At 58.0% G+C, this 22085-nt stretch overlaps 1 protein-coding gene across 1 annotated transcript in view; it reads left to right on the plus strand.

Moving 5' to 3' along the window:
* LOC137310072 (ABC-type oligopeptide transporter ABCB9-like) overlaps nt 1–4848 on the plus strand; it is a 177783-nt gene extending 172935 nt beyond the window's left edge. The window contains exons 6-8 of the mRNA XM_067978041.1: nt 2903–3062; nt 3780–3916; nt 4595–4848. Coding sequence (XP_067834142.1) covers nt 2903–3062; nt 3780–3916; nt 4595–4807 — 510 coding nt within the window. The 3' untranslated portion in view covers nt 4808–4848. The remainder of the gene's footprint in view (nt 1–2902; nt 3063–3779; nt 3917–4594) is intronic.
* Nucleotides 4849–22085: the final 17237 nt, after the last annotated feature.

Consider the following 22085-nt stretch of genomic DNA (forward strand, 5'->3'; position numbering starts at 1 on the left):
GACAGAGTGTAATATACACAGTGTGAAATCCACAGGGACAGAGTGTAATAACACAGTGTGAAATCCACAGGGACAGAGTGTAATATACACAGTGTGAAATCCACAGGGACAGAGTGTAATATACACAGTGTGAAATCCACAGGGACAGAGTGTAATATACACAGTGTGAAATCCACAGGGACAGAGTGTAATATACACAGTGTGAAATCCACAGGGACAGAGTGTAATAACACAGTGTGAAAACCACAGGGACAGTGTAATATACACAGTGTGAAATCCACAGGGACAGAGTGTAATATACACAGAGTGAAATCCACAGGGACAGAGTGTAATAACACAGTGTGAAATCCACAGGGACAGAGTGTAATAACACAGTGTGAAATCCACAGGGACAGAGTGTAATATACACACAGTGTGAAATCCACAGGGACAGAGTGTAATATACCCAGGGACAGTAACAGAGTGCAATATACACAGGGTCAGTATGTAATATACCCCGGGTCAGTGTGTAATAAACCCAGGGACAGTCACGGAGTGTAATATACCCAGGTGAGAAATAACATGGAGGATGACATTCACCGCATCGCCCCCTGTGCCCTCTCTCTGAAAGTTCTCTTCCCTCAGTCCCATTCCCCCCTTTCCCCATTCCCCCCATCGCCCCCTGTGCCCTCTCTCTGAACGATCTCTCCCCTCAGTCCCATTCCCACCTTTCCCCATTCACCCCATCGCCCCCTGTGCCCTCTCTCTGAACGATCTCTCCCCTCAGTCCCATTCCCCCCTTTCCCCATTCCCCCCATCACCCCCTGTGCCCTCTCTCTGAACGATCTCTCCCCTCAGTCCCATTCCCCCCTTTCCCCATTCCCCCCATCACCCCCTGTCCCTCTCTCTGAACGATCTCTCCCCTCAGTCCCATTCCCCCCTTTCCCCATTCACCCCATCGCCCCCTGTGCCCTCTCTCTGAACGATCTCTCCCCTCAGTCCCATTCCCCCCTTTCCCCATTCACTCCATCACCCCCTGTACCCTCTCTCTGAACGATCTCTCCCCTCAGTCCCATTCCCCCCTTTCCCCATTCACCCCATCACCCCCTGTGCCCTCTCTCTGAACGATCTCTCCCCTCAGTCCCATTCCCCCCTTTCCCCATTCACCCCATCACCCCCTGTGCCCTCTCTCTGAACGATCTCTCCGCTCAGTCCCATTCCCCCCTTTCCCCATTCTCCCCATCACCCCCTGTGCCCTCTCTCTGAATGATCTCTCCCCTCAGTCCCATTCCCCCCTTTCCCCATTCACCCCATCACCCCCTGTGCCCTCTCTCTGAACGATCTCTCCCCTCAGTCCCATTCCCCCCTTTCCCCATTCACCCCATCACCCCCTGTGCCCTCTCTCTGAACGATCTCTCCCCTCAGTCCCATTCCCCGCCCTTTTCAAATTTTCCTTCTTCAAATATTTCTCCATTTGCCTTTGGAAAGCTGTTCTGGATTCTGTCCCCACTGCCTGTGATTGGCCATTCCATGTCCTAACATCCCTTTCCAGTGCAAATTCTGCTAACCTCTCCCTTTGTTCATTTGATGATGGGGTTAAATTTATTCCCTCCAGTTGCTGACTCACTGACTGGTGGAAATAGTTTTTCCCGATCTCCCTGATGAAGCCCCTCTGTCAGAACACGGCACTCTCACCTTTCAGAGTATGTGGAGTCAGGGGACAGGGAACAGAATGGATAACAAGCTGGCTACAAAACACAAAACAGAGGGTGGGGGTTCAGGGTCGTTCCTCAGACTGGCAGAAGGTGGGAAGTGGTGTTCCCCAGGGATCGGTGCTGGGACCACTGTTGTTCACCATTTACATCAACGATTTGGACTCAGGAATCAGAAGTACAATTTCAAAATTTGCAGACACCAAATTGGGGATATAGTTAGTACCAGGAGGACTGTGACAAAATACAGGAAGACATCAATAAACTTACAGAATGGCCGTGTAATTGGCAAATTAATTTCAATATAGATAAGTGTGAGGTGGTACATTTTGGTGGGAAGAATAAGGAGGCCCCATACTGATTGGATAATAAGAGTTTAAATGGGGTGGAGGAGCAGAGGGATCTGGGGGGACAGATACACAAATCACTAAAAGTAGCGACACAGCAAACCAAACACTGGGGTTCATTTCTGGAGGGATAGAAGTAAAAAGCAGAGAAGTTATGTTAAACTTGTATAGAACCTTGGTTAGACCACACTTGGAGTAATGTGAACAGTTCTGGTCTCCATATTATAAAAAGGATATAGAGGCACAGGAGAAGGTGCAAAAAAGTTTTACTAGGATGATACCAGAACTGAGAGGTTTACCTATCAGGAAAGATTGAACAGACTGGGACTCTTTTCTCTAGAAAACAGAAGACTGAGGGGTGACCTGATAGAGGTCTTTAAGATTATGAAAGGGTTTGATAGGGGAGACGTAGAGAAGATATTTCCACTTGTGGGGGAGACCAGAACGAGGGGCCATAAATATAAGATAGTCACTAATAAATCCAATAGGGAATTCAGGAGAAACTTCTTTACCCAGAGAGTGGTGAGAATGTGGAACTCACTCCCACAAGGAGTGGTTGAGGTGAATAGTGTAGATGGATTTAAGGGGAAGCTGGATCAACACATGAGGGAGAGAGGAATAGAAGGACATGGTGATAGGGTGAGATGAAGTAGGGAGGGAGGAGGATCGTGTGGGCCATAAACACCAGGATAGACCTGTTGGGCCGAATGGCCTGTTCCTGTGCTGTCATCCTCTCTCGCTCTCTGTACACACACATTTACACACTTACAATGGTCCCCGGAGCAGTTTCGAACTGCTCTGCACTCTGTGTATCTGCAAGTGTTTCTGAACCAACCTGTTGTCTTTTTGCTCTCCTTTGCACAGTTGGGTCTAGTGGGACAGGAGCCTGTGCTGTTTGCACTCTCCGTCCAGGGCAATATCTGCTACGGCCTGCAGAACTGTCCAATGACAGCGGTCACTGCAGCAGCTCAGAGAGCCAATGCACACGGATTCATCGAGAGAATGGAGCACGGATACAACACAGGTACCGGCACAAACCAGAGCACAGGACCGGCCGGGACCCCGGGGCGTGGGGAGAGGGACCGCCCGGGACCCCGGGGAGTGGGGAGAGGGACCGCCCGGGACCCCGGCACACGGGGAGAGGGACCGCCCGGGACCCCGGGGCGTGGGGAGAGGGACCGCCCGGGACCCCGGGGCGTGGGGAGAGGGACCGGCCGGGACCCCGGGGCGTGGGGAGAGGGACCGCCCGGGACCCCGGCACACGGGGAGAGGGACCGCCCGGGACCCCGGCACACGGGGAGGGACCGCCCGGGACCCCGGCACACGGGGAGGGACCGCCCGGGACCCCGGCACATGGGGAGAGGGACCGCCCGGGACCCCGGCACACGGGGAGAGGGACCGCCCGGGACCCCGGCGCACGGGGAGACACCGGGGTCCGATCACCAATAACCCCGGCGCGGGGAGACACCGGGGTCTGATCATCAATAACCCCGGCGCGGGGAGACACCGGGGTCTGATCACCAATAACCCCGGCGCGGGGAGACACCGGGGACCAATCACCAATAACCCCGGCGCGGGGGGACACCGGGGACCGATCACCAATAACCCCGGCATTACAGCTCTCCAGTGTGAAGCCGGTGAGAGAGGGAGAGTTACCGCGGGGGAATTCCACTGCAGGTTTTGTGTTTTCCGTCACTGATATTCATCCGTCGTTCGCTGAAGTTCCCTTTCTTTTGCTCAGATGTGGGTGAGGCGGGAGGGCAGCTCTCCGCGGGCCAGAAACAGAGAATAGCGATTGCCCGAGCTCTGATCCGAGAGCCACAGGTACTGATCCTGGACGAGGCCACCAGTTCCCTGGATGTGGAGAGCGAGCACATGGTAAGCAGGTTCCAGATTAATACAAGAGTTTCTGACTGGTGTAATCGAGCTTTAATACAGTGCAATAGAGTGCAGGTTAATAGAGTTTATTACTGGTGTAATCGAGCTTTAATACAGTGTAATAGAGTGTAGATTAATAGAGTTTATTACTGGTGTAATCGAGCTTTAATACAGTGTAATAGAGTGTCGAATTTTCCATTGATTACCCGGGTTGGTCCTTCAATCTGAACGTCCTCTCGCTGATTGAACACCGTGTGGTTCTGGGAGTGTTTATTACTTCAGGACTCTACAATGATAAACTTCTCGGCCTTGGAGAGTGTCCGTGTCCCTCAGCTGTGGGTCCCAGGGTGGGCGAGGGGGTGTGCCCAGCACTGGCGCTCCTATTAAACACTCTGGGGGTAATTTTACACTCACGGGCCGAGCGGGAATCCCACGAGATTGGATGTAACTCTGGTTTTCCCCCCGGTCCGATATTATTCCCCACTGATTTCAATGGGAGTAAAGTCCAGCGGGGTGTAAATCCAGTGTTCCCCCGGGTCCCATCACTCCCCCCGGGTATGGCGGGCGGGGGCTGGGGTTAAAATTGCTCCCTCTGTCTGAGTTCCGAGCAGGGGACGTGGCCGAGCTTTGCCCTGCACTGATTGATCAGCCTGGTGAAATGCTCTCCTCTCTCCCCAGATCCAACAAGCATTATCGAGAGGCACGGGACAAACAATCCTGGTCATTGCCCATCGCCTGAAGACCGTGGAACAGGCGGATAAGATCATTGTGATTGAAAACGGGACGGTGATGGAGGAGGGGAACCATCGGCAGTTAATGGAGCAGGAAGGCTGCTACTTCCGACTGGTGCAGAGAGTGTTTCATAACGGGGAGGAGGGCAGCACTGAATGAGGGAGGGAGAGAGGAGACTGAGCGCAGGGTGGGAAGGGCGAGTTGAGGTGGGCGGGGGGAGCACCCGGGGGGATATGTTTAGTCAGGGGTTTAAATCGGGGGGTTTGTGGGGGGGGTGTTTAATTCGGGCGGTTTGGGGGGGTTGTTTAATTCGGGGGGTTTAATTCGAGGGTCGGAGGGGATGGGCCCAGTCAGTCTCTAATCAGTGCGAGCTCCGAGCTTTAATTATTTTTCCTGTTTTACTCTTTTGTTTCTGTATATTTTGAGCCGTGTTTCACCTCCTCTCACATCTGACTCTGTAATGGTTTGTAATATTCGTCATTGGTAATTAAAGCACTTTTCAATTAAAGCACTTTGTATTTTCAATTAATTTTCTTCGATCGTTGTTGGGAGGAAAGAAAGACTGTCCCCGGCACCATTCCCAACCTCGGGACGTCCCAAAACGCTTTACAGCCAATGAAGGATGTTTTGAAGTGCAGTGTCCCAGAGTCCTCCCGCCTCGTAACCTGCTCCACACGACAAACGATAATCCTCGACCCACTCACACTTCAAAACACGTTCCTTTTAATTCACTCCAAAGTCACACTGTGGGACCTTTGGAAACACCGAGTACACGTTCCCAATACACGGGACCTTTGGAAACACCGAGTACACGTTCCCAATACACGGGACCTTTGGAAACACCGAGTACACGTTCCCAATACACGGGACCTTTGGCGAGGCCTAGTACGCGTTCCCAATACACAGGACCTTTGGCGAGGCCCAGTACACGTTCCCAATACACAGGACCTTTGGCGAGGCCCAGTACACGTTCCCAATACACAGGACCTTTGGCGAGGCCCAGTACGCGTTCCCAATACACAGGACCTTTGGCGAGGCCCAGTACGCGTTCCCAATACACAGGACCTTTGGCGAGGCCTAGTACACGTTCCCAATACACAGGACCTTTGGAAACACCGAGTACACGTTCCCAATACACGGGACCTTTGGAAACACCGAGTACACGTTCCCAATACACGGGACCTTTGGAAACACCGAGTACACGTTCCCAATACACAGTACCTTTGGCGAGGCCTAGTACACGTTCCCAATACACAGTACCTTTGGCGAGGCCTAGTACACGTTCCCAATACACAGGACCTTTGGCGAGGCCTAGTACGCGTTCCCAATACACAGGACCTTTGGCGAGGCCCAGTACGCGTTCCCAATACACAGGACCTTTGGCGAGGCCTAGTACACGTTCCCAATACACAGGACCTTTGGAAACACCGAGTACACGTTCCCAATACACAGTACCTTTGGCGAGGCCTAGTACACGTTCCCAATACACAGTACCTTTGGCGAGGCCTAGTACACGTTCCCAATACACGGGACCTTTGGAAACACCGAGTACACGTTCCCAATACACAGTACCTTTGGCGAGGCCTAGTACACGTTCCCAATACACAGTACCTTTGGCGAGGCCTAGTACACGTTCCCAATACACAGGACCTTTGGCGAGGCCTAGTACGCATTCCCAATACACAGGACCTTTGGCGAGGCCCAGTACGCGTTCCCAATACACAGGACCTTTGGCGAGGCCTAGTACACGTTCCCAATACACAGGACCTTTGGAAACACTGAGTACATGTTCCCAATACGCGGGACCTTTGGAAACACCGAGTACACGTTCCCAATACACAGGACCTTTGGAAACACCGAGTACACGTTCCCAATACACAGGACCTTTGGAAACACAGAGTACATGTTCCCAATACACAGGACCTTTGGAAACACAGAGTACACGTTCCCAATACACAGGATCTTTGGAAACACAGAGTACACGTTCCCAATACACAGGACCTTTGGAAACACCGAGTACACGTTCCCAATACACAGGACCTTTGGAAACACCGAGTACACGTTCCCAATACACAGTACCTTTGGCGAGGCCTAGTACACGTTCCCAATACACAGGACCTTTGGCGAGGCCTAGTACACGTTCCCAATACACAGGACCTTTGGAAACACCGAGTACACGTTCCCAATACACAGGACCTTTGGAAACACTGAGTACACGTTCCCAATACGCGGGACCTTTGGAAACACCGAGTACACGTTCCCAATACACAGGACCTTTGGAAACACCGAGTACACGTTCCCAATACACAGGACCTTTGGAAACACAGAGTACACGTTCCCAATACACAGGACCTTTGGAAACACAGAGTACACGTTCCCAATACACAGGATCTTTGGAAACACAGAGTACACGTTCCCAATACACAGGACCTTTGGAAACACCGAGTACACGTTCCCAATACACAGGACCTTTGGAAACACCGAGTACACGTTCCCAATACACAGTACCTTTGGCGAGGCCTAGTACACGTTCCCAATACACAGGACCTTTGGCGAGGCCTAGTACGCGTTCCCAATACACAGGACCTTTGGCGAGGCCCAGTACGCGTTCCCAATACACAGGACCTTTGGCGAGGCCTAGTACACGTTCCCAATACACAGGACCTTTGGCGAGGCCTGGTACACGTTCCCAATACACAGGACCTTTGGCGAGGCCTAGTACGCGTTCCCAATACACAAGACCTTTGGCGAGGCCCAGTACACGTTCCCAATACACAGGACCTTTGGCGAGGCCTAGTACACGTTCCCAGTCCCAGGCTCAGGCTCTTTCAGCTCATCAGCTTCTTTCCAGGTCTCAGAGCCCAGGCCAGCCCCGGCTGCTTTCCAGCTTCCTCTCTGGGCTGTGTTCAGGGGGCTCTGTCTCAGCAGCAGCAGCCGTGTTTCTCCTGTGCCTCACCCTTTAACTCTCACCTCACTGGGGAAGGTCTCCACCCACTCCAGCCTTAATTCCTTCATAAAGGGGAGGTCTCTTAAAGGGGCCTCACCCTTACTCGGGGATCAGGCTCCTCAGTTACTCTGCTCTGTCTTCACAGTAGAAGACACAAAAAACATACCGGAAATAGTGGGGAACCAAGGGTCCAATGAGAGGGAGGAACTCAAAGGAATTCAGATTAGTAAAAAAAATAGTCCTGGAGAAATTAATGGGACTAAAAGCCGACAAATCCCCTGGACCTGATGGCCGACATCCAAGGGTTCTAAAAGAGGGGGCTGCAGAGACAGTGGATGCAATGGTTGTGATCTTCCAGAATTCTCCAGATTCTAGAACGGTCCCAGTGGATTGAAAGGAAGCAAATGTAACACCGCTTTCAAGAAAAGAGGGAGAGAGAAAACAGGGAATTACAGGCCAGTTAACCTGACATCAGTCGTCGGGAAAATGCTGGAATCTATTATTAAGGATGGAGTAACAGAGCACTTAGAAAATCATCACATGATTAGGCAGAGTCAACACAGTTTAATGAAAGGGAAATCGTGTTTGACAAATCTATTCGAGTTTTTTGAGGGTGTAACTGACAGGGTAGATCGAGGGGAACCAGTGGATGGAGTATATTTGGATTTTCCAAAGGCATTCGATAAGGTGCCATCTAAAAGGTTGTTACACAAGATCAGGGCTCATGGGGTTGGGGGTAATATATTAGCATGGATAGAGGATTGGTTAACGGACAGAAAACAGAGTCGGTTGGCAGGCAGTAACTAGTGGGGTGCCGCAAGGATCAGTGCTTGGGCCTCAGCTATTTACAATCTATATTAATGACTGAGATGAAGGGACCGAGTGTAATGTATCCAAGTTTGCTGACAATACAAAGCTAGGTGGGAAAGTAAGCTGTGAGGAGGACACAAAGAGTCTGCAAAGGGATATCGACAGGTTAAGTGAGTGGGCAAGAAGGTGGCAGATGGAATATAATGTGGGGAAATGTGAGATTATTCACTTTGGTAGGACGAATAGAAAAACAGAATATTTTTTGAAAGGTAAGAGATTATGAAATGTTGGTGTCCAGGGGGATTTGGGTTTCCTTGTACATGAATCACAGAAAGTTAACATACAGGGACAGCAAGCAATGAGGAAGGAAATGGTAGAATCGGTAAATCGGCCTTTATTGCAAGGGGTTGGAGAACAAGAGTAAGGATGCCTTGATGCAACTGGACAGGGCTTTGGTGAGACCACACCCGGAGGACTGTCCCCAGACGGGGGCCCAGAGCAATAACTTTTATTTGGAGGAAGTGAGTGGAGACAAAGGAGAAGTTGTTCAATGTAAGAACAAGTTCAGCCAGGCGGAGGAGGGGGGAGGTGGATGGGGACTGGGTGGGCCTCCGTTCAAGGAAAAAGTCCAGGGCCCGCAGGCCGTCCTGGTGAGGGATGGAGGTGTAGAGGGACTGGAGGTCCATGGTGGGGGATGGAGGTGCAGAGGGACTGGAGGTCCATGGTGGGGGATGGAGGTGTAGAGGGACTGGGGGTCCATGGTGAGGAATGGAGGTGTCGAGGGACTGGAGGTCCATGGTGGGGGATGGAGGTGTAGAGGGACTGGGGGTCCATGGTGAGGAATGGAGGTGTAGAGGGACTGGAGGTCCATGGTGGGGGATGGAGGTGCAGAGGGACTGGAGGTCCATGGTGGGGGATGGAGGTGTCGAGGGACTGGGGGTCCATGGTGGGGGATGGAGGTGTCGAGGGACTGGGGATCCATGGTGGGGGATGGAGGTGTCGAGGGACTGGAGGTCCATGGTGGGGGATGGAGGTGTCGAGGGACTGGAGGTCCATGGTGGGGGATGGAGGTGTAGAGGGACTGGGGGTCCATGGTGGGAGATGGAGGTGCAGAGGGACTGGAGGTCCATGGTGGGGGATGGAGGTGTCGAGGGACTGGAGGTCCATAGTGGGGGATGGAGGTGTCGAGGGACTGGAGGTCCATGGTGGGGGATGGAGGTGTAGAGGGACTGGAGGTCCATGGTGGGGGATGGAGGTGTAGAGGGACTGGGGGTCCATGGTGGGGGATGGAGGTGTAGAGGGACTGGAGGTCCATGGTGGGGGATGGAGGTGTAGAGGGACTGGAGGTCCATGGAGGAGGATGGAGGTGTAGAGGGACTGGAGGTCCATGGTGGGGGATGGAGGTGTAGAGGGACTGGGGGTCCATGGTGGGGGATGGAGGTGTAGAGGGACTGGAGGTCCATGGTGGGGGATGGAGGTGTCGAGGGACTGGAGGTCCATGGTGGGGGATGGAGGTGCAGAAGGACTGGAGGTCCATGGTGGGGGATGGAGGTGCAGAGGGACTGGGGGTCCATGGTGGGAGATGGAGGTGCAGAGGGACTGGAGGTCCATGGTGGGGGATGGAGGCGTCGAGGGACTGGAGGTCCATGGTGGGGGATGGAGGTGTAGAGGGACTGGGGGTCCATGGTGGGAGATGGAGGTGCAGAGGGACTGGGGGTCCATGGTGGGGGATGGAGGTGCAGAGGGACTGGAGGTCCATGGTGGGGGATGGAGGTGTAGAGGGACTGGGGGTCCATGGTGAGGAATGGAGGTGTCGAGGGACTGGAGGTCCATGGTGGGGGATGGAGGTGTAGAGGGACTGGGGGTCCATGGTGAGGAATGGAGGTGTAGAGGGACTGGAGGTCCATGGTGGGGGATGGAGGTGCAGAGGGACTGGAGGTCCATGGTGGGGGATGGAGGTGTCGAGGGACTGGGGGTCCATGGTGGGGGATGGAGGTGTCGAGGGACTGGAGGTCCATGGTGGGGGATGGAGGTGTAGAGGGACTGGAGGTCCATGGTGGGAGATGGAAGTGTCGAGGGACTGGAGGTCCATGGTGGGAGATGGAGGTGTAGAGGGACTGGAGGTCCATGGTTGGGGATGGAGGTGTAGAGGGACTGGAGGTCCATGGTGGGGGATGGAGGTGTAGAGGGACTGGAGGTCCATGGTGGGGGATGGAGGTGTAGAGGGACTGGAGGTCCATGGTGGGGGATGGAGGTGTCGAGGGACTGGAAGTCCATGGTGGGGGATGGAGGTGCAGAGGGACTGGGGGTCCATGGTGGGAGATGGAGGTGCAGAGGGACTGGAGGTCCATGGTGGGGGATGGAGGTGTCGAGGGACTGGAGGTCCATGGTGGGGGATGGAGGTGTCGAGGGACTGGAGGTCCATGGTGGGGGATGGAGGTGTAGCGGGACTGGAGGTCCATGGTGGGGGATGGAGGTGCAGAGGGACTGGGGGTCCATGGTGGGAGATGGAGGAGCAGAGGGACTGGAGGTCTATGGTGGGGGATGGAGGTTTCGAGGTACTGGGGGTCCATGGTGGGGGATGGAGGTGTAGAGGGACTGGAGGTCCATGGTGAGGGATGGAGGTGTAGAGGGACTGGAGGTCCATGGTGGGAGATGGAGGTGTAGAGGGACTGGAGGTCCATGGTGGGGGATGGAGGTGTAGAGGGACTGGAGGTCAATGGTGGGGGATGGAGGTGTAGAGGGACTGGGGGTCCATGGTGGGAGATGGAGGTGTAGAGGGACTGGAGGTCCATGGTGGGGGATGGAGGTGTAGAGGGACTGGAGGTCAATGGTGAGGGATGTAGGTGTAGAGGGACTGGGGGTCCATGGTGGGGGATGGAGGTGTAGAGGGACTGGAGGTCCATGGTGGGGGATGGAGGTGTAGAGGGACTGGGGGTCCATGGTGGGGGATGGAGGTGTCGAGGGACTGGAGGTCCATGGTGGGGGATGGAGGTGCAGAGGGACTGGAGGTCCATGGTGGGGGATGGAGGTGCAGAGGGACTGGGGGTCCATGGTGGGGGATGGAGGTGTCGAGGGACTGGAGGTCCATGGTGGGGGATGGAGGTGTCGAGGGACTGGAGGTCCATGGTGGGGGATGGAGGTGTAGAGGGACTGGAGGTCCATGGTGGGGGATGGAGGTGTAGAGGGACTGGAAGTCCATGGTGGGGGATGGAGGTGTCGAGGGACTGGAGGTCCATGGTGGGGGATGGAGGTGTCGAGGGACTGGATGTACATGGTGGGGGATGGAGGTGAAGAGGGACTGGAGGTCCATGGTGGGGGATGGAGGTGCAGAGGGACTGGGGGTCCATGGTGGGAGATGGAGGTGCAGAGGGACTGGAGGTCCATGGTGGGGGATGGAGGTGTCGAGGGACTGGAGGTCCATGGTGGGGGATGGAGGTGTAGAGGGCCTGGAGGTCCATGGTGAGGAATGGTGGTGTCGAGGGACTGGAGGTCCATGGTGGGGGATGGAGGTGTAGAGGGACTGGGGGTCCATGGTGAGGAATGGAGGTGTAGAGGGACTGGAGGTCCATGGTGGGGGATGGAGGTGCAGAGGGACTGGAGGTCCATGGTGGGGGATGGAGGTGTCGAGGGACTGGAGGTCCATGGTGGGGGATGGAGGTGTAGAGGGACTGGGGGTCCATGGTGAGGGATGGAGGTGTAGAGGGACTGGAGGTCCATGGTGGGGGATGGAGGTGTAGAGGGACTGAGGGTCCATGGTGAGGAATGGAGGTGTAGAGGGACTGGAGGTCCATGGTGGGGGATGGAGGTGTAGAGGGACTGGGGGTCCATGGTGGGGGATGGAGGTGTAGAGGGACTGGGGGTCCATGGTGAGGAATGGAGGTGTAGAGGGACTGGAGGTCCATGGTGGGGGATGGAGGTGTAGAGGGACTGGAGGTCCATGGTGGGGGATGGAGCTGTAGAGGGACTGGAGGTCCATGGTGGGGGATGGAGGTGTAGAGGGACTGGGGGTCCATGGTGGGGGATGGAGGTGTAGAGGGATTGGGGGTCCATGGTGGGGGATGGAGGTGTCGAGGGACTGGAGGTCCATGGTGGGGGATGGAGGTGTAGAGGGACTGGGGGTCCATGGTGGGGGATGGAGTTGTAGAGGGACTGGAGTTCCATGGTGAGGGATGGAGGTGTAGAGGGACTGGGAGTCCATGGTGAGGGATTGAGGTGTCGAGGGACTGGAGGTCCATGGTGAGGGATGGAGGTGTAGAGGGACTGGAGTTCCATGGTGAGGGATGGAGGTGTAGAGGGACTGGAGGTCCATGGTGGGGGATGGAGGTGCAGAGGGACTGGGGGTCCATGGTGGGAGATGGAGGTGCAGAGGGACTGGAGGTCCATGGTGGGGGATGGAGGTGTCGAGGGACTGGAGGTCCATGGTGGGGGATGGAGGTGTAGAGGGCCTGGAGGTCCATGGTGAGGAATGGTGGTGTCGAGGGACTGGAGGTCCATGGTGGGGGATGGAGGTGTAGAGGGACTGGGGGTCCATGGTGGGGGATGGAGGTGTAGAGGGACTGGAGGTCCATGGTGGGGGATGGAGGTGCAGAGGGACTGGAGGTCCATGGTGGGGGATGGAGGTGTCGAGGGACTGGAGGTCCATGGTGGGGGATGGAGGTGTAGAGGGACTGGGGGTCCATGGTGAGGGATGGAGGTGTAGAGGGACTGGAGGTCCATGGTGGGGGATGGAGGTGTAGAGGGACTGAGGGTCCATGGTGAGGAATGGAGGTGTAGAGGGACTGGAGGTCCATGGTGGGGGATGGAGGTGTAGAGGGACTGGGGGTCCATGGTGGGGGATGGAGGTGTAGAGGGACTGGGGGTCCATGGTGAGGAATGGAGGTGTAGAGGGACTGGAGGTCCATGGTGGGGGATGGAGGTGTAGAGGGACTGGAGGTCCATGGTGGGGGATGGAGCTGTAGAGGGACTGGAGGTCCATGGTGGGGGATGGAGGTGTAGAGGGACTGGGGGTCCATGGTGGGGGATGGAGGTGTAGAGGGATTGGGGGTCCATGGTGGGGGATGGAGGTGTCGAGGGACTGGAGGTCCATGGTGGGGGATGGAGGTGTAGAGGGACTGGGGGTCCATGGTGGGGGATGGAGTTGTAGAGGGACTGGAGTTCCATGGTGAGGGATGGAGGTGTAGAGGGACTGGGAGTCCATGGTGAGGGATTGAGGTGTCGAGGGACTGGAGGTCCATGGTGAGGGATGGAGGTGTAGAGGGACTGGAGTTCCATGGTGAGGGATGGAGGTGTAGAGGGACTGGAGGTCCATGGTGAGGGATGGAGGTGTAGAGGGACTGGGAGTCCATGGTGAGGGATGGAGGTGTAGAGGGACTGGAGGTCCATGGTGAGGGATGGAGGTGTAGAGGGACTGGGGGTCCATGGTGGTGGATGGAGGTGTAGAGGGACTGGAGGTCCATGGTGGGGGATGGAGGTGTAGAGGGACTGGAGGTCCATGGTGGGGGATGGAGGTGTAGAGGGACTGGAGGTCCATGGTGGGGGATGGAGGTGCAGAGGGAATGGTGGTCCATGGTGGGGGATGGAGGAGAAGAGGGACTGGAGGTCCATGGTGAGGGATGGAGGTGTAGAGGGACTGGAGGTCCATGGTGGGGGATGGAGGTGTAGATGGACTGAGGGTCCATGGTGGGGGATGGAGGTGTCGAGGGACTGGAGGTCCATGGTGAGGGATGGAGGTGTCGAGGGACTGGAGGTCCATGGTGGGGGATGGAGGTGTAGAGGGACTGGAGGTCCATGGTGGGGGATGGAGGTGTAGAGGGACTGGAGGTCCATGGTGGGGGATGGAGGTGTAGAGGGACTGGGGGTCCATGGTGGGGGATGGAGGTGTAGAGGGACTGGGGGTCCATGGTGGGGGATGGAGGTGTAGAGGGACTGGAGGTCCATGGTGAGGGATGGAGGTGTAGAGGGACTGGAGGTCCATGATGGGGGATGGAGGTGTAGAGGGACTGGAGGTCCATGGTGGGGGATGGAGGTGTAGAGGGACTGGGGGTCCATGGTGGGGGATGGAGGTGTAGAGGGACTGGAGGTCCATGGTGAGGGATGGAGGTGTAGAGGGACTGGAGGTCCATGGTGGGGGATGGAGGTGTAGAGGGACTGGAGGTCCATGGTGGGGGATGGAGGTGTAGAGGGACTGGGGGTCCATGGTGGGGGATGGAGGTGTAGAGGGACTGGGGGTCCATGGTGGGGGATGGAGGTGAGGAGGGACTGGAGGTCCATGGTGGGGGATGGAGGTGTAGAGGGACTGGAGGTCCATGGTGCGGGATGGAGGTGTCGAGGGACTGGAGGTCCATGGTGGGGGATGGAGGTGTAGAGGGACTGGAGGTCCAGGGTGAGGGATGGAGGTGTCGAGGGACTGGAGGTCTATGGTGGCGGATGGAGGTGTAGAGGGACTGGGGGTCCATGGTGGGGGATGGAGGTGTCGAGGGACTGGAGGTCCATGGTGGGGGATGGAGTTGTAGAGGGACTGGAGGTCCAGGGTGAGGGATGGAGGTGTCGAGGGACTGGAGGGCCATGGTGGGGGATGGAGGTGTCGAGGGACTGGAGGTCCAGGGTGAGGGATGGAGGTGTAGAGGGACTGGAGGTCCATGGTGGGGGATGGAGGTGTAGAGGGACTGGAGGTCCATGGTGGGGGATGGAAGTGCAGAGGGACTGGAGGTCCATGGTGGGGGATGGAGGTGTAGAGGGACTGGAGGTCCAGGGTGAGGGATGGAGGTGTCGAGGGACTGGAGGTCCATGGTGGGGGATGGAGGTGTAGAGGGACTTGAGTTCTATGGTGAGGTATGGAGGTGTAGAGGGACTGGAGGTCCATGGTGAGGGATGGAGGTGTGGAGGGACTGGAGGTGCATGGTGGGGGATGGTGGTGTCGAGGGACTGGAGGTCCATGGTGAGGGATGGAGGTGTGGAGGGACTGGAGGTCCATGGTGGGGGATGGAGGTGTAGAGGGACTGGGGGTCCATGGTGGGGGATGGAGGTGTCGACGGACTGGAGGTCCATGGTGGGGGATGGAGGTGTAGAGCGACTGGAGGTCCATGGTGGGGGATTGAGGTGCAGAGGAACTGGAGGTCCATGGTGAGGCATGGAGGTGTAGAGGGACTGGAGGTCCATGGTGGGGGATGGAGGTGTAGAGGGACTGGAGGTCCATGGTGAGGGATGGAGGTGTCGAGGGACTGGAGGTCCATGGTGAGGGATGGAGGTGTCGAGGGACTGGATGTACATGGTGGGGGATGGAGGTGAAGAGGGACTGGAGGTCCATGGTGGGGGATGGAGGTGCAGAGGGACTGGGGGTCCATGGTGGGAGATGGAGGTGCAGAGGGACTGGAGGTCCATGGTGGGGGATGGAGGTGTCGAGGGACTGGAGGTCCATGGTGGGGGATGGAGGTGTAGAGGGCCTGGAGGTCCATGGTGAGGAATGGTGGTGTCGAGGGACTGGAGGTCCATGGTGGGGGATGGAGGTGTAGAGGGACTGGGGGTCCATGGTGAGGAATGGAGGTGTAGAGGGACTGGAGGTCCATGGTGGGGGATGGAGGTGCAGAGGGACTGGAGGTCCATGGTGGGGGATGGAGGTGTCGAGGGACTGGAGGTCCATGGTGGGGGATGGAGGTGTAGAGGGACTGGGGGTCCATGGTGAGGGATGGAGGTGTAGAGGGACTGGAGGTCCATGGTGGGGGATGGAGGTGTAGAGGGACTGAGGGTCCATGGTGAGGAATGGAGGTGTAGAGGGACTGGAGGTCCATGGTGGGGGATGGAGGTGTAGAGGGACTGGGGGTCCATGGTGGGGGATGGAGGTGTAGAGGGACTGGGGGTCCATGGTGAGGAATGGAGGTGTAGAGGGACTGGAGGTCCATGGTGGGGGATGGAGGTGTAGAGGGACTGGAGGTCCATGGTGGGGGATGGAGCTGTAGAGGGACTGGAGGTCCATGGTGGGGGATGGAGGTGTAGAGGGACTGGGGGTCCATGGTGGGGGATGGAGGTGTAGAGGGATTGGGGGTCCATGGTGGGGGATGGAGGTGTCGAGGGACTGGAGGTCCATGGTGGGGGATGGAGGTGTAGAGGGACTGGGGGTCCATGGTGGGGGATGGAGTTGTAGAGGGACTGGAGTTCCATGGTGAGGGATGGAGGTGTAGAGGGACTGGGAGTCCATGGTGAGGGATTGAGGTGTCGAGGGACTGGAGGTCCATGGTGAGGGATGGAGGTGTAGAGGGACTGGAGTTCCATGGTGAGGGATGGAGGTGTAGAGGGACTGGAGGTCCATGGTGGGGGATGGAGGTGCAGAGGGACTGGGGGTCCATGGTGGGAGATGGAGGTGCAGAGGGACTGGAGGTCCATGGTGGGGGATGGAGGTGTCGAGGGACTGGAGGTCCATGGTGGGGGATGGAGGTGTAGAGGGCCTGGAGGTCCATGGTGAGGAATGGTGGTGTCGAGGGACTGGAGGTCCATGGTGGGGGATGGAGGTGTAGAGGGACTGGGGGTCCATGGTGGGGGATGGAGGTGTAGAGGGACTGGAGGTCCATGGTGGGGGATGGAGGTGCAGAGGGACTGGAGGTCCATGGTGGGGGATGGAGGTGTCGAGGGACTGGAGGTCCATGGTGGGGGATGGAGGTGTAGAGGGACTGGGGGTCCATGGTGAGGGATGGAGGTGTAGAGGGACTGGAGGTCCATGGTGGGGGATGGAGGTGTAGAGGGACTGAGGGTCCATGGTGAGGAATGGAGGTGTAGAGGGACTGGAGGTCCATGGTGGGGGATGGAGGTGTAGAGGGACTGGGGGTCCATGGTGGGGGATGGAGGTGTAGAGGGACTGGGGGTCCATGGTGAGGAATGGAGGTGTAGAGGGACTGGAGGTCCATGGTGGGGGATGGAGGTGTAGAGGGACTGGAGGTCCATGGTGGGGGATGGAGCTGTAGAGGGACTGGAGGTCCATGGTGGGGGATGGAGGTGTAGAGGGACTGGGGGTCCATGGTGGGGGATGGAGGTGTAGAGGGATTGGGGGTCCATGGTGGGGGATGGAGGTGTCGAGGGACTGGAGGTCCATGGTGGGGGATGGAGGTGTAGAGGGACTGGGGGTCCATGGTGGGGGATGGAGTTGTAGAGGGACTGGAGTTCCATGGTGAGGGATGGAGGTGTAGAGGGACTGGGAGTCCATGGTGAGGGATTGAGGTGTCGAGGGACTGGAGGTCCATGGTGAGGGATGGAGGTGTAGAGGGACTGGAGTTCCATGGTGAGGGATGGAGGTGTAGAGGGACTGGAGGTCCATGGTGAGGGATGGAGGTGTAGAGGGACTGGGAGTCCATGGTGAGGGATGGAGGTGTAGAGGGACTGGAGGTCCATGGTGAGGGATGGAGGTGTAGAGGGACTGGGGGTCCATGGTGGTGGATGGAGGTGTAGAGGGACTGGAGGTCCATGGTGGGGGATGGAGGTGTAGAGGGACTGGAGGTCCATGGTGGGGGATGGAGGTGTAGAGGGACTGGAGGTCCATGGTGGGGGATGGAGGTGCAGAGGGAATGGTGGTCCATGGTGGGGGATGGAGGAGAAGAGGGACTGGAGGTCCATGGTGAGGGATGGAGGTGTAGAGGGACTGGAGGTCCATGGTGGGGGATGGAGGTGTAGATGGACTGAGGGTCCATGGTGGGGGATGGAGGTGTCGAGGGACTGGAGGTCCATGGTGAGGGATGGAGGTGTCGAGGGACTGGAGGTCCATGGTGGGGGATGGAGGTGTAGAGGGACTGGAGGTCCATGGTGGGGGATGGAGGTGTAGAGGGACTGGAGGTCCATGGTGGGGGATGGAGGTGTAGAGGGACTGGGGGTCCATGGTGGGGGATGGAGGTGTAGAGGGACTGGGGGTCCATGGTGGGGGATGGAGGTGTAGAGGGACTGGAGGTCCATGGTGAGGGATGGAGGTGTAGAGGGACTGGAGGTCCATGATGGGGGATGGAGGTGTAGAGGGACTGGAGGTCCATGGTGGGGGATGGAGGTGTAGAGGGACTGGGGGTCCATGGTGGGGGATGGAGGTGTAGAGGGACTGGAGGTCCATGGTGAGGGATGGAGGTGTAGAGGGACTGGAGGTCCATGGTGGGGGATGGAGGTGTAGAGGGACTGGAGGTCCATGGTGGGGGATGGAGGTGTAGAGGGACTGGGGGTCCATGGTGGGGGATGGAGGTGTAGAGGGACTGGGGGTCCATGGTGGGGGATGGAGGTGAGGAGGGACTGGAGGTCCATGGTGGGGGATGGAGGTGTAGAGGGACTGGAGGTCCATGGTGCGGGATGGAGGTGTCGAGGGACTGGAGGTCCATGGTGGGGGATGGAGGTGTAGAGGGACTGGAGGTCCAGGGTGAGGGATGGAGGTGTCGAGGGACTGGAGGTCTATGGTGGCGGATGGAGGTGTAGAGGGACTGGGGGTCCATGGTGGGGGATGGAGGTGTCGAGGGACTGGAGGTCCATGGTGGGGGATGGAGTTGTAGAGGGACTGGAGGTCCAGGGTGAGGGATGGAGGTGTCGAGGGACTGGAGGGCCATGGTGGGGGATGGAGGTGTCGAGGGACTGGAGGTCCAGGGTGAGGGATGGAGGTGTAGAGGGACTGGAGGTCCATGGTGGGGGATGGAGGTGTAGAGGGACTGGAGGTCCATGGTGGGGGATGGAAGTGCAGAGGGACTGGAGGTCCATGGTGGGGGATGGAGGTGTAGAGGGACTGGAGGTCCAGGGTGAGGGATGGAGGTGTCGAGGGACTGGAGGTCCATGGTGGGGGATGGAGGTGTAGAGGGACTTGAGTTCTATGGTGAGGTATGGAGGTGTAGAGGGACTGGAGGTCCATGGTGAGGGATGGAGGTGTGGAGGGACTGGAGGTGCATGGTGGGGGATGGTGGTGTCGAGGGACTGGAGGTCCATGGTGAGGGATGGAGGTGTGGAGGGACTGGAGGTCCATGGTGGGGGATGGAGGTGTAGAGGGACTGGGGGTCCATGGTGGGGGATGGAGGTGTCGACGGACTGGAGGTCCATGGTGGGGGATGGAGGTGTAGAGCGACTGGAGGTCCATGGTGGGGGATTGAGGTGCAGAGGAACTGGAGGTCCATGGTGAGGCATGGAGGTGTAGAGGGACTGGAGGTCCATGGTGGGGGATGGAGGTGTAGAGGGACTGGAGGTCCATGGTGAGGGATGGAGGTGTCGAGGGACTGGAGGTCCATGGTGAGGGATGGAGGTGTAGAGGGACTGGAGGTCCATTGTGGGGGATGGAGGTGTCGAGGGAGTGGGGGTCCATGGTGGGGAATGGAGGTGTCGAGGGACTGGAGGTCCATGGTGGGGGATGGAGGTGTAGAGGGACTGGGGGTCCATGGTGGGGGATGGAGGTGTCGAGGGACTGGAGGTCCATGGTGAGGGATGGAGGTGTGGAGGGACTGGAGTTCCATGCTGGGGGATGGAGGTGTCGAGGGACTGTGGGTCCATGGTGGGAGATGGAGGTGTAGAGGGACTGGAGGTCCATGGTGGGGGATGGAGGTGTCGAGGGACTGGAGGTCCATGGTGGGCGATGGAGGTGTAGAGGGACTGGAGGTCCATGGTGGGGGATGGAGGTGTCGAGGGACTGGAGGTCCATGGTGAGGGATGGAGGTGTCGAGGGACTGGGGATCCATGGTGAGGGATGGAGGTGTAGAGGGATTGGGGGTCCATGGTGGGGGATGGTGGTGTAGAGGGACTGGAGGTCCATGGTGAGGGATGGAGGTGTAGAGGGACTGGAGGTCCATGGTGGGGGATGGAGGTGTAGAGGGACTGGGGGTCCATGGTGGGGGATGGAGGTGTCGAGGGACTGGAGGTCCATGGTGGGGGATGGAGGTGCAGAGGGACTGGGGGTCCATGGTGGGGGATGGAGGTGTCGAGGGACTGGAGGTCCATGGTGGGGGATGGAGGTGTCGAGGGACTGGAGGTCCATGGTGGGGGATGGAGGTGCAGAGGGACTGGGGGTCCATGGTGGGGGATGGAGGTGTAGAGGGACTGGGGGTCCATGGTGGGGGATGGAGGTGTAGAGGGACTGGAGGTCCATGGTGGGGGATGGAGGTGTCGAGGGACTGGAGGTCCATGGTGGGGGATGGAGGTGTCGAGGGACTGGAGGTCCATGGTGGGGGATGGAGGTGTCGAGGGACTGGAGGTCCATGGTGGGGGATGGAGGTGTAGAGGGACTGGAGGTCCATGGTGGGGGATGGAGGTGTAGAGGGACTGGAAGTCCATGGTGGGGGATGGAGGTGTCGAGGGACTGGAGGTCCATGGTGGGGGATGGAAGTGTCGAGGGACTGGATGTCCATGGTGGGGGATGGAGGTGTCGAGGGACTGGAGGTCCATGGTGGGGGATGGAGGTGCAGAGGGACTGGGGGTCCATGGTGGGAGATGGAGGTGCAGAGGGACTGGAGGTCCATGGTGGGGGATGGAGGAGTCGAGGGACTGGAGGTCCATGGTGGGGGATGGAGGTGTAGAGGGCCTGGAGGTCCATGGTGAGGGATGGTGGTGTCGAGGGACTGGAGGTCCATGGTGGGGGATGGAGGTGTAGAGGGACTGGGGGTCCATGGTGAGGAATGGAGGTGTAGAGGGACTGGAGGTCCATGGTGGGGGATGGAGGTGCAGAGGGACTGGAGGTCCATGGTGGGGGATGGAGGTGTCGAGGGACTGGAGGTCCATGGTGGGGGATGGAGGTGTAGAGGGACTGGGGGTCCATGGTGAGGGATGGAGGTGTAGAGGGACTGGAGGTCCATGGTGGGGGATGGAGGTGTAGAGGGTCTGGGGGTCCATGGTGAGGAATGGAGGTGTAGAGGGACTGGAGGTCCATGGTGGGGGATGGAGGTGTAGAGGGACTGGGGGTCCATGGTGGGGGATGGAGGTGTAGAGGGACTGGGGGTCCATGGTGAGGAATGGAGGTGTCCAGGGACTGGAGGTCCATGGTGGGGGATGCAGGTGTAGAGGGACTGGAGGTCCAGGGTGAGGGATGGAGGTGTCGAGGGACTGGAGGTCTATGGTGGCGGATGGAGGTGTAGAGGGACTGGGGGTCCATGGTGGGGGATGGAGGTGTCGAGGGACTGGAGGTCCATGGTGGGGGATGGAGTTGTAGAGGGACTGGAGGTCCAGGGTGAGGGATGGTGGTGTCGAGGGACTGGAGGGCCATGGTGGGGGATGGAGGTGTCGAGGGACTGGAGGTCCAGGGTGAGGGATGGAGGTGTAGAGGGACTGGAGGTCCATGGTGGGGGATGGAGGTGTAGAGGGACTGGAGGTCCATGGTGGGGGATGGAAGTGCAGAGGGACTGGAGGTCCATGGTGGGGGATGGAGGTGTAGAGGGACTGGAGGTCCAGGGTGAGGGATGGAGGTGTCGAGGGACTGGAGGTCCATGGTGGGGGATGGAGGTGTAGAGGGACTTGAGTTCTATGGTGAGGTATGGAGGTGTAGAGGGACTGGAGGTCCATGGTGAGGGATGGAGGTGTGGAGGGACTGGAGGTGCATGGTGGGGGATGGTGGTGTCGAGGGACTGGAGGTCCATGGTGAGGGATGGAGGTGTGGAGGGACTGGAGGTCCATGGTGGGGGATGGAGGTGTAGAGGGACTGGGGGTCCATGGTGGGGGATGGAGGTGTCGACGGACTGGAGGTCCATGGTGGGG

The sequence above is a fragment of the Heptranchias perlo genome, unplaced genomic scaffold (genome assembly GCF_035084215.1).
Source record: "Heptranchias perlo isolate sHepPer1 unplaced genomic scaffold, sHepPer1.hap1 HAP1_SCAFFOLD_210, whole genome shotgun sequence".
Taxonomy (NCBI): Eukaryota; Metazoa; Chordata; class Chondrichthyes; order Hexanchiformes; family Hexanchidae; genus Heptranchias; species Heptranchias perlo.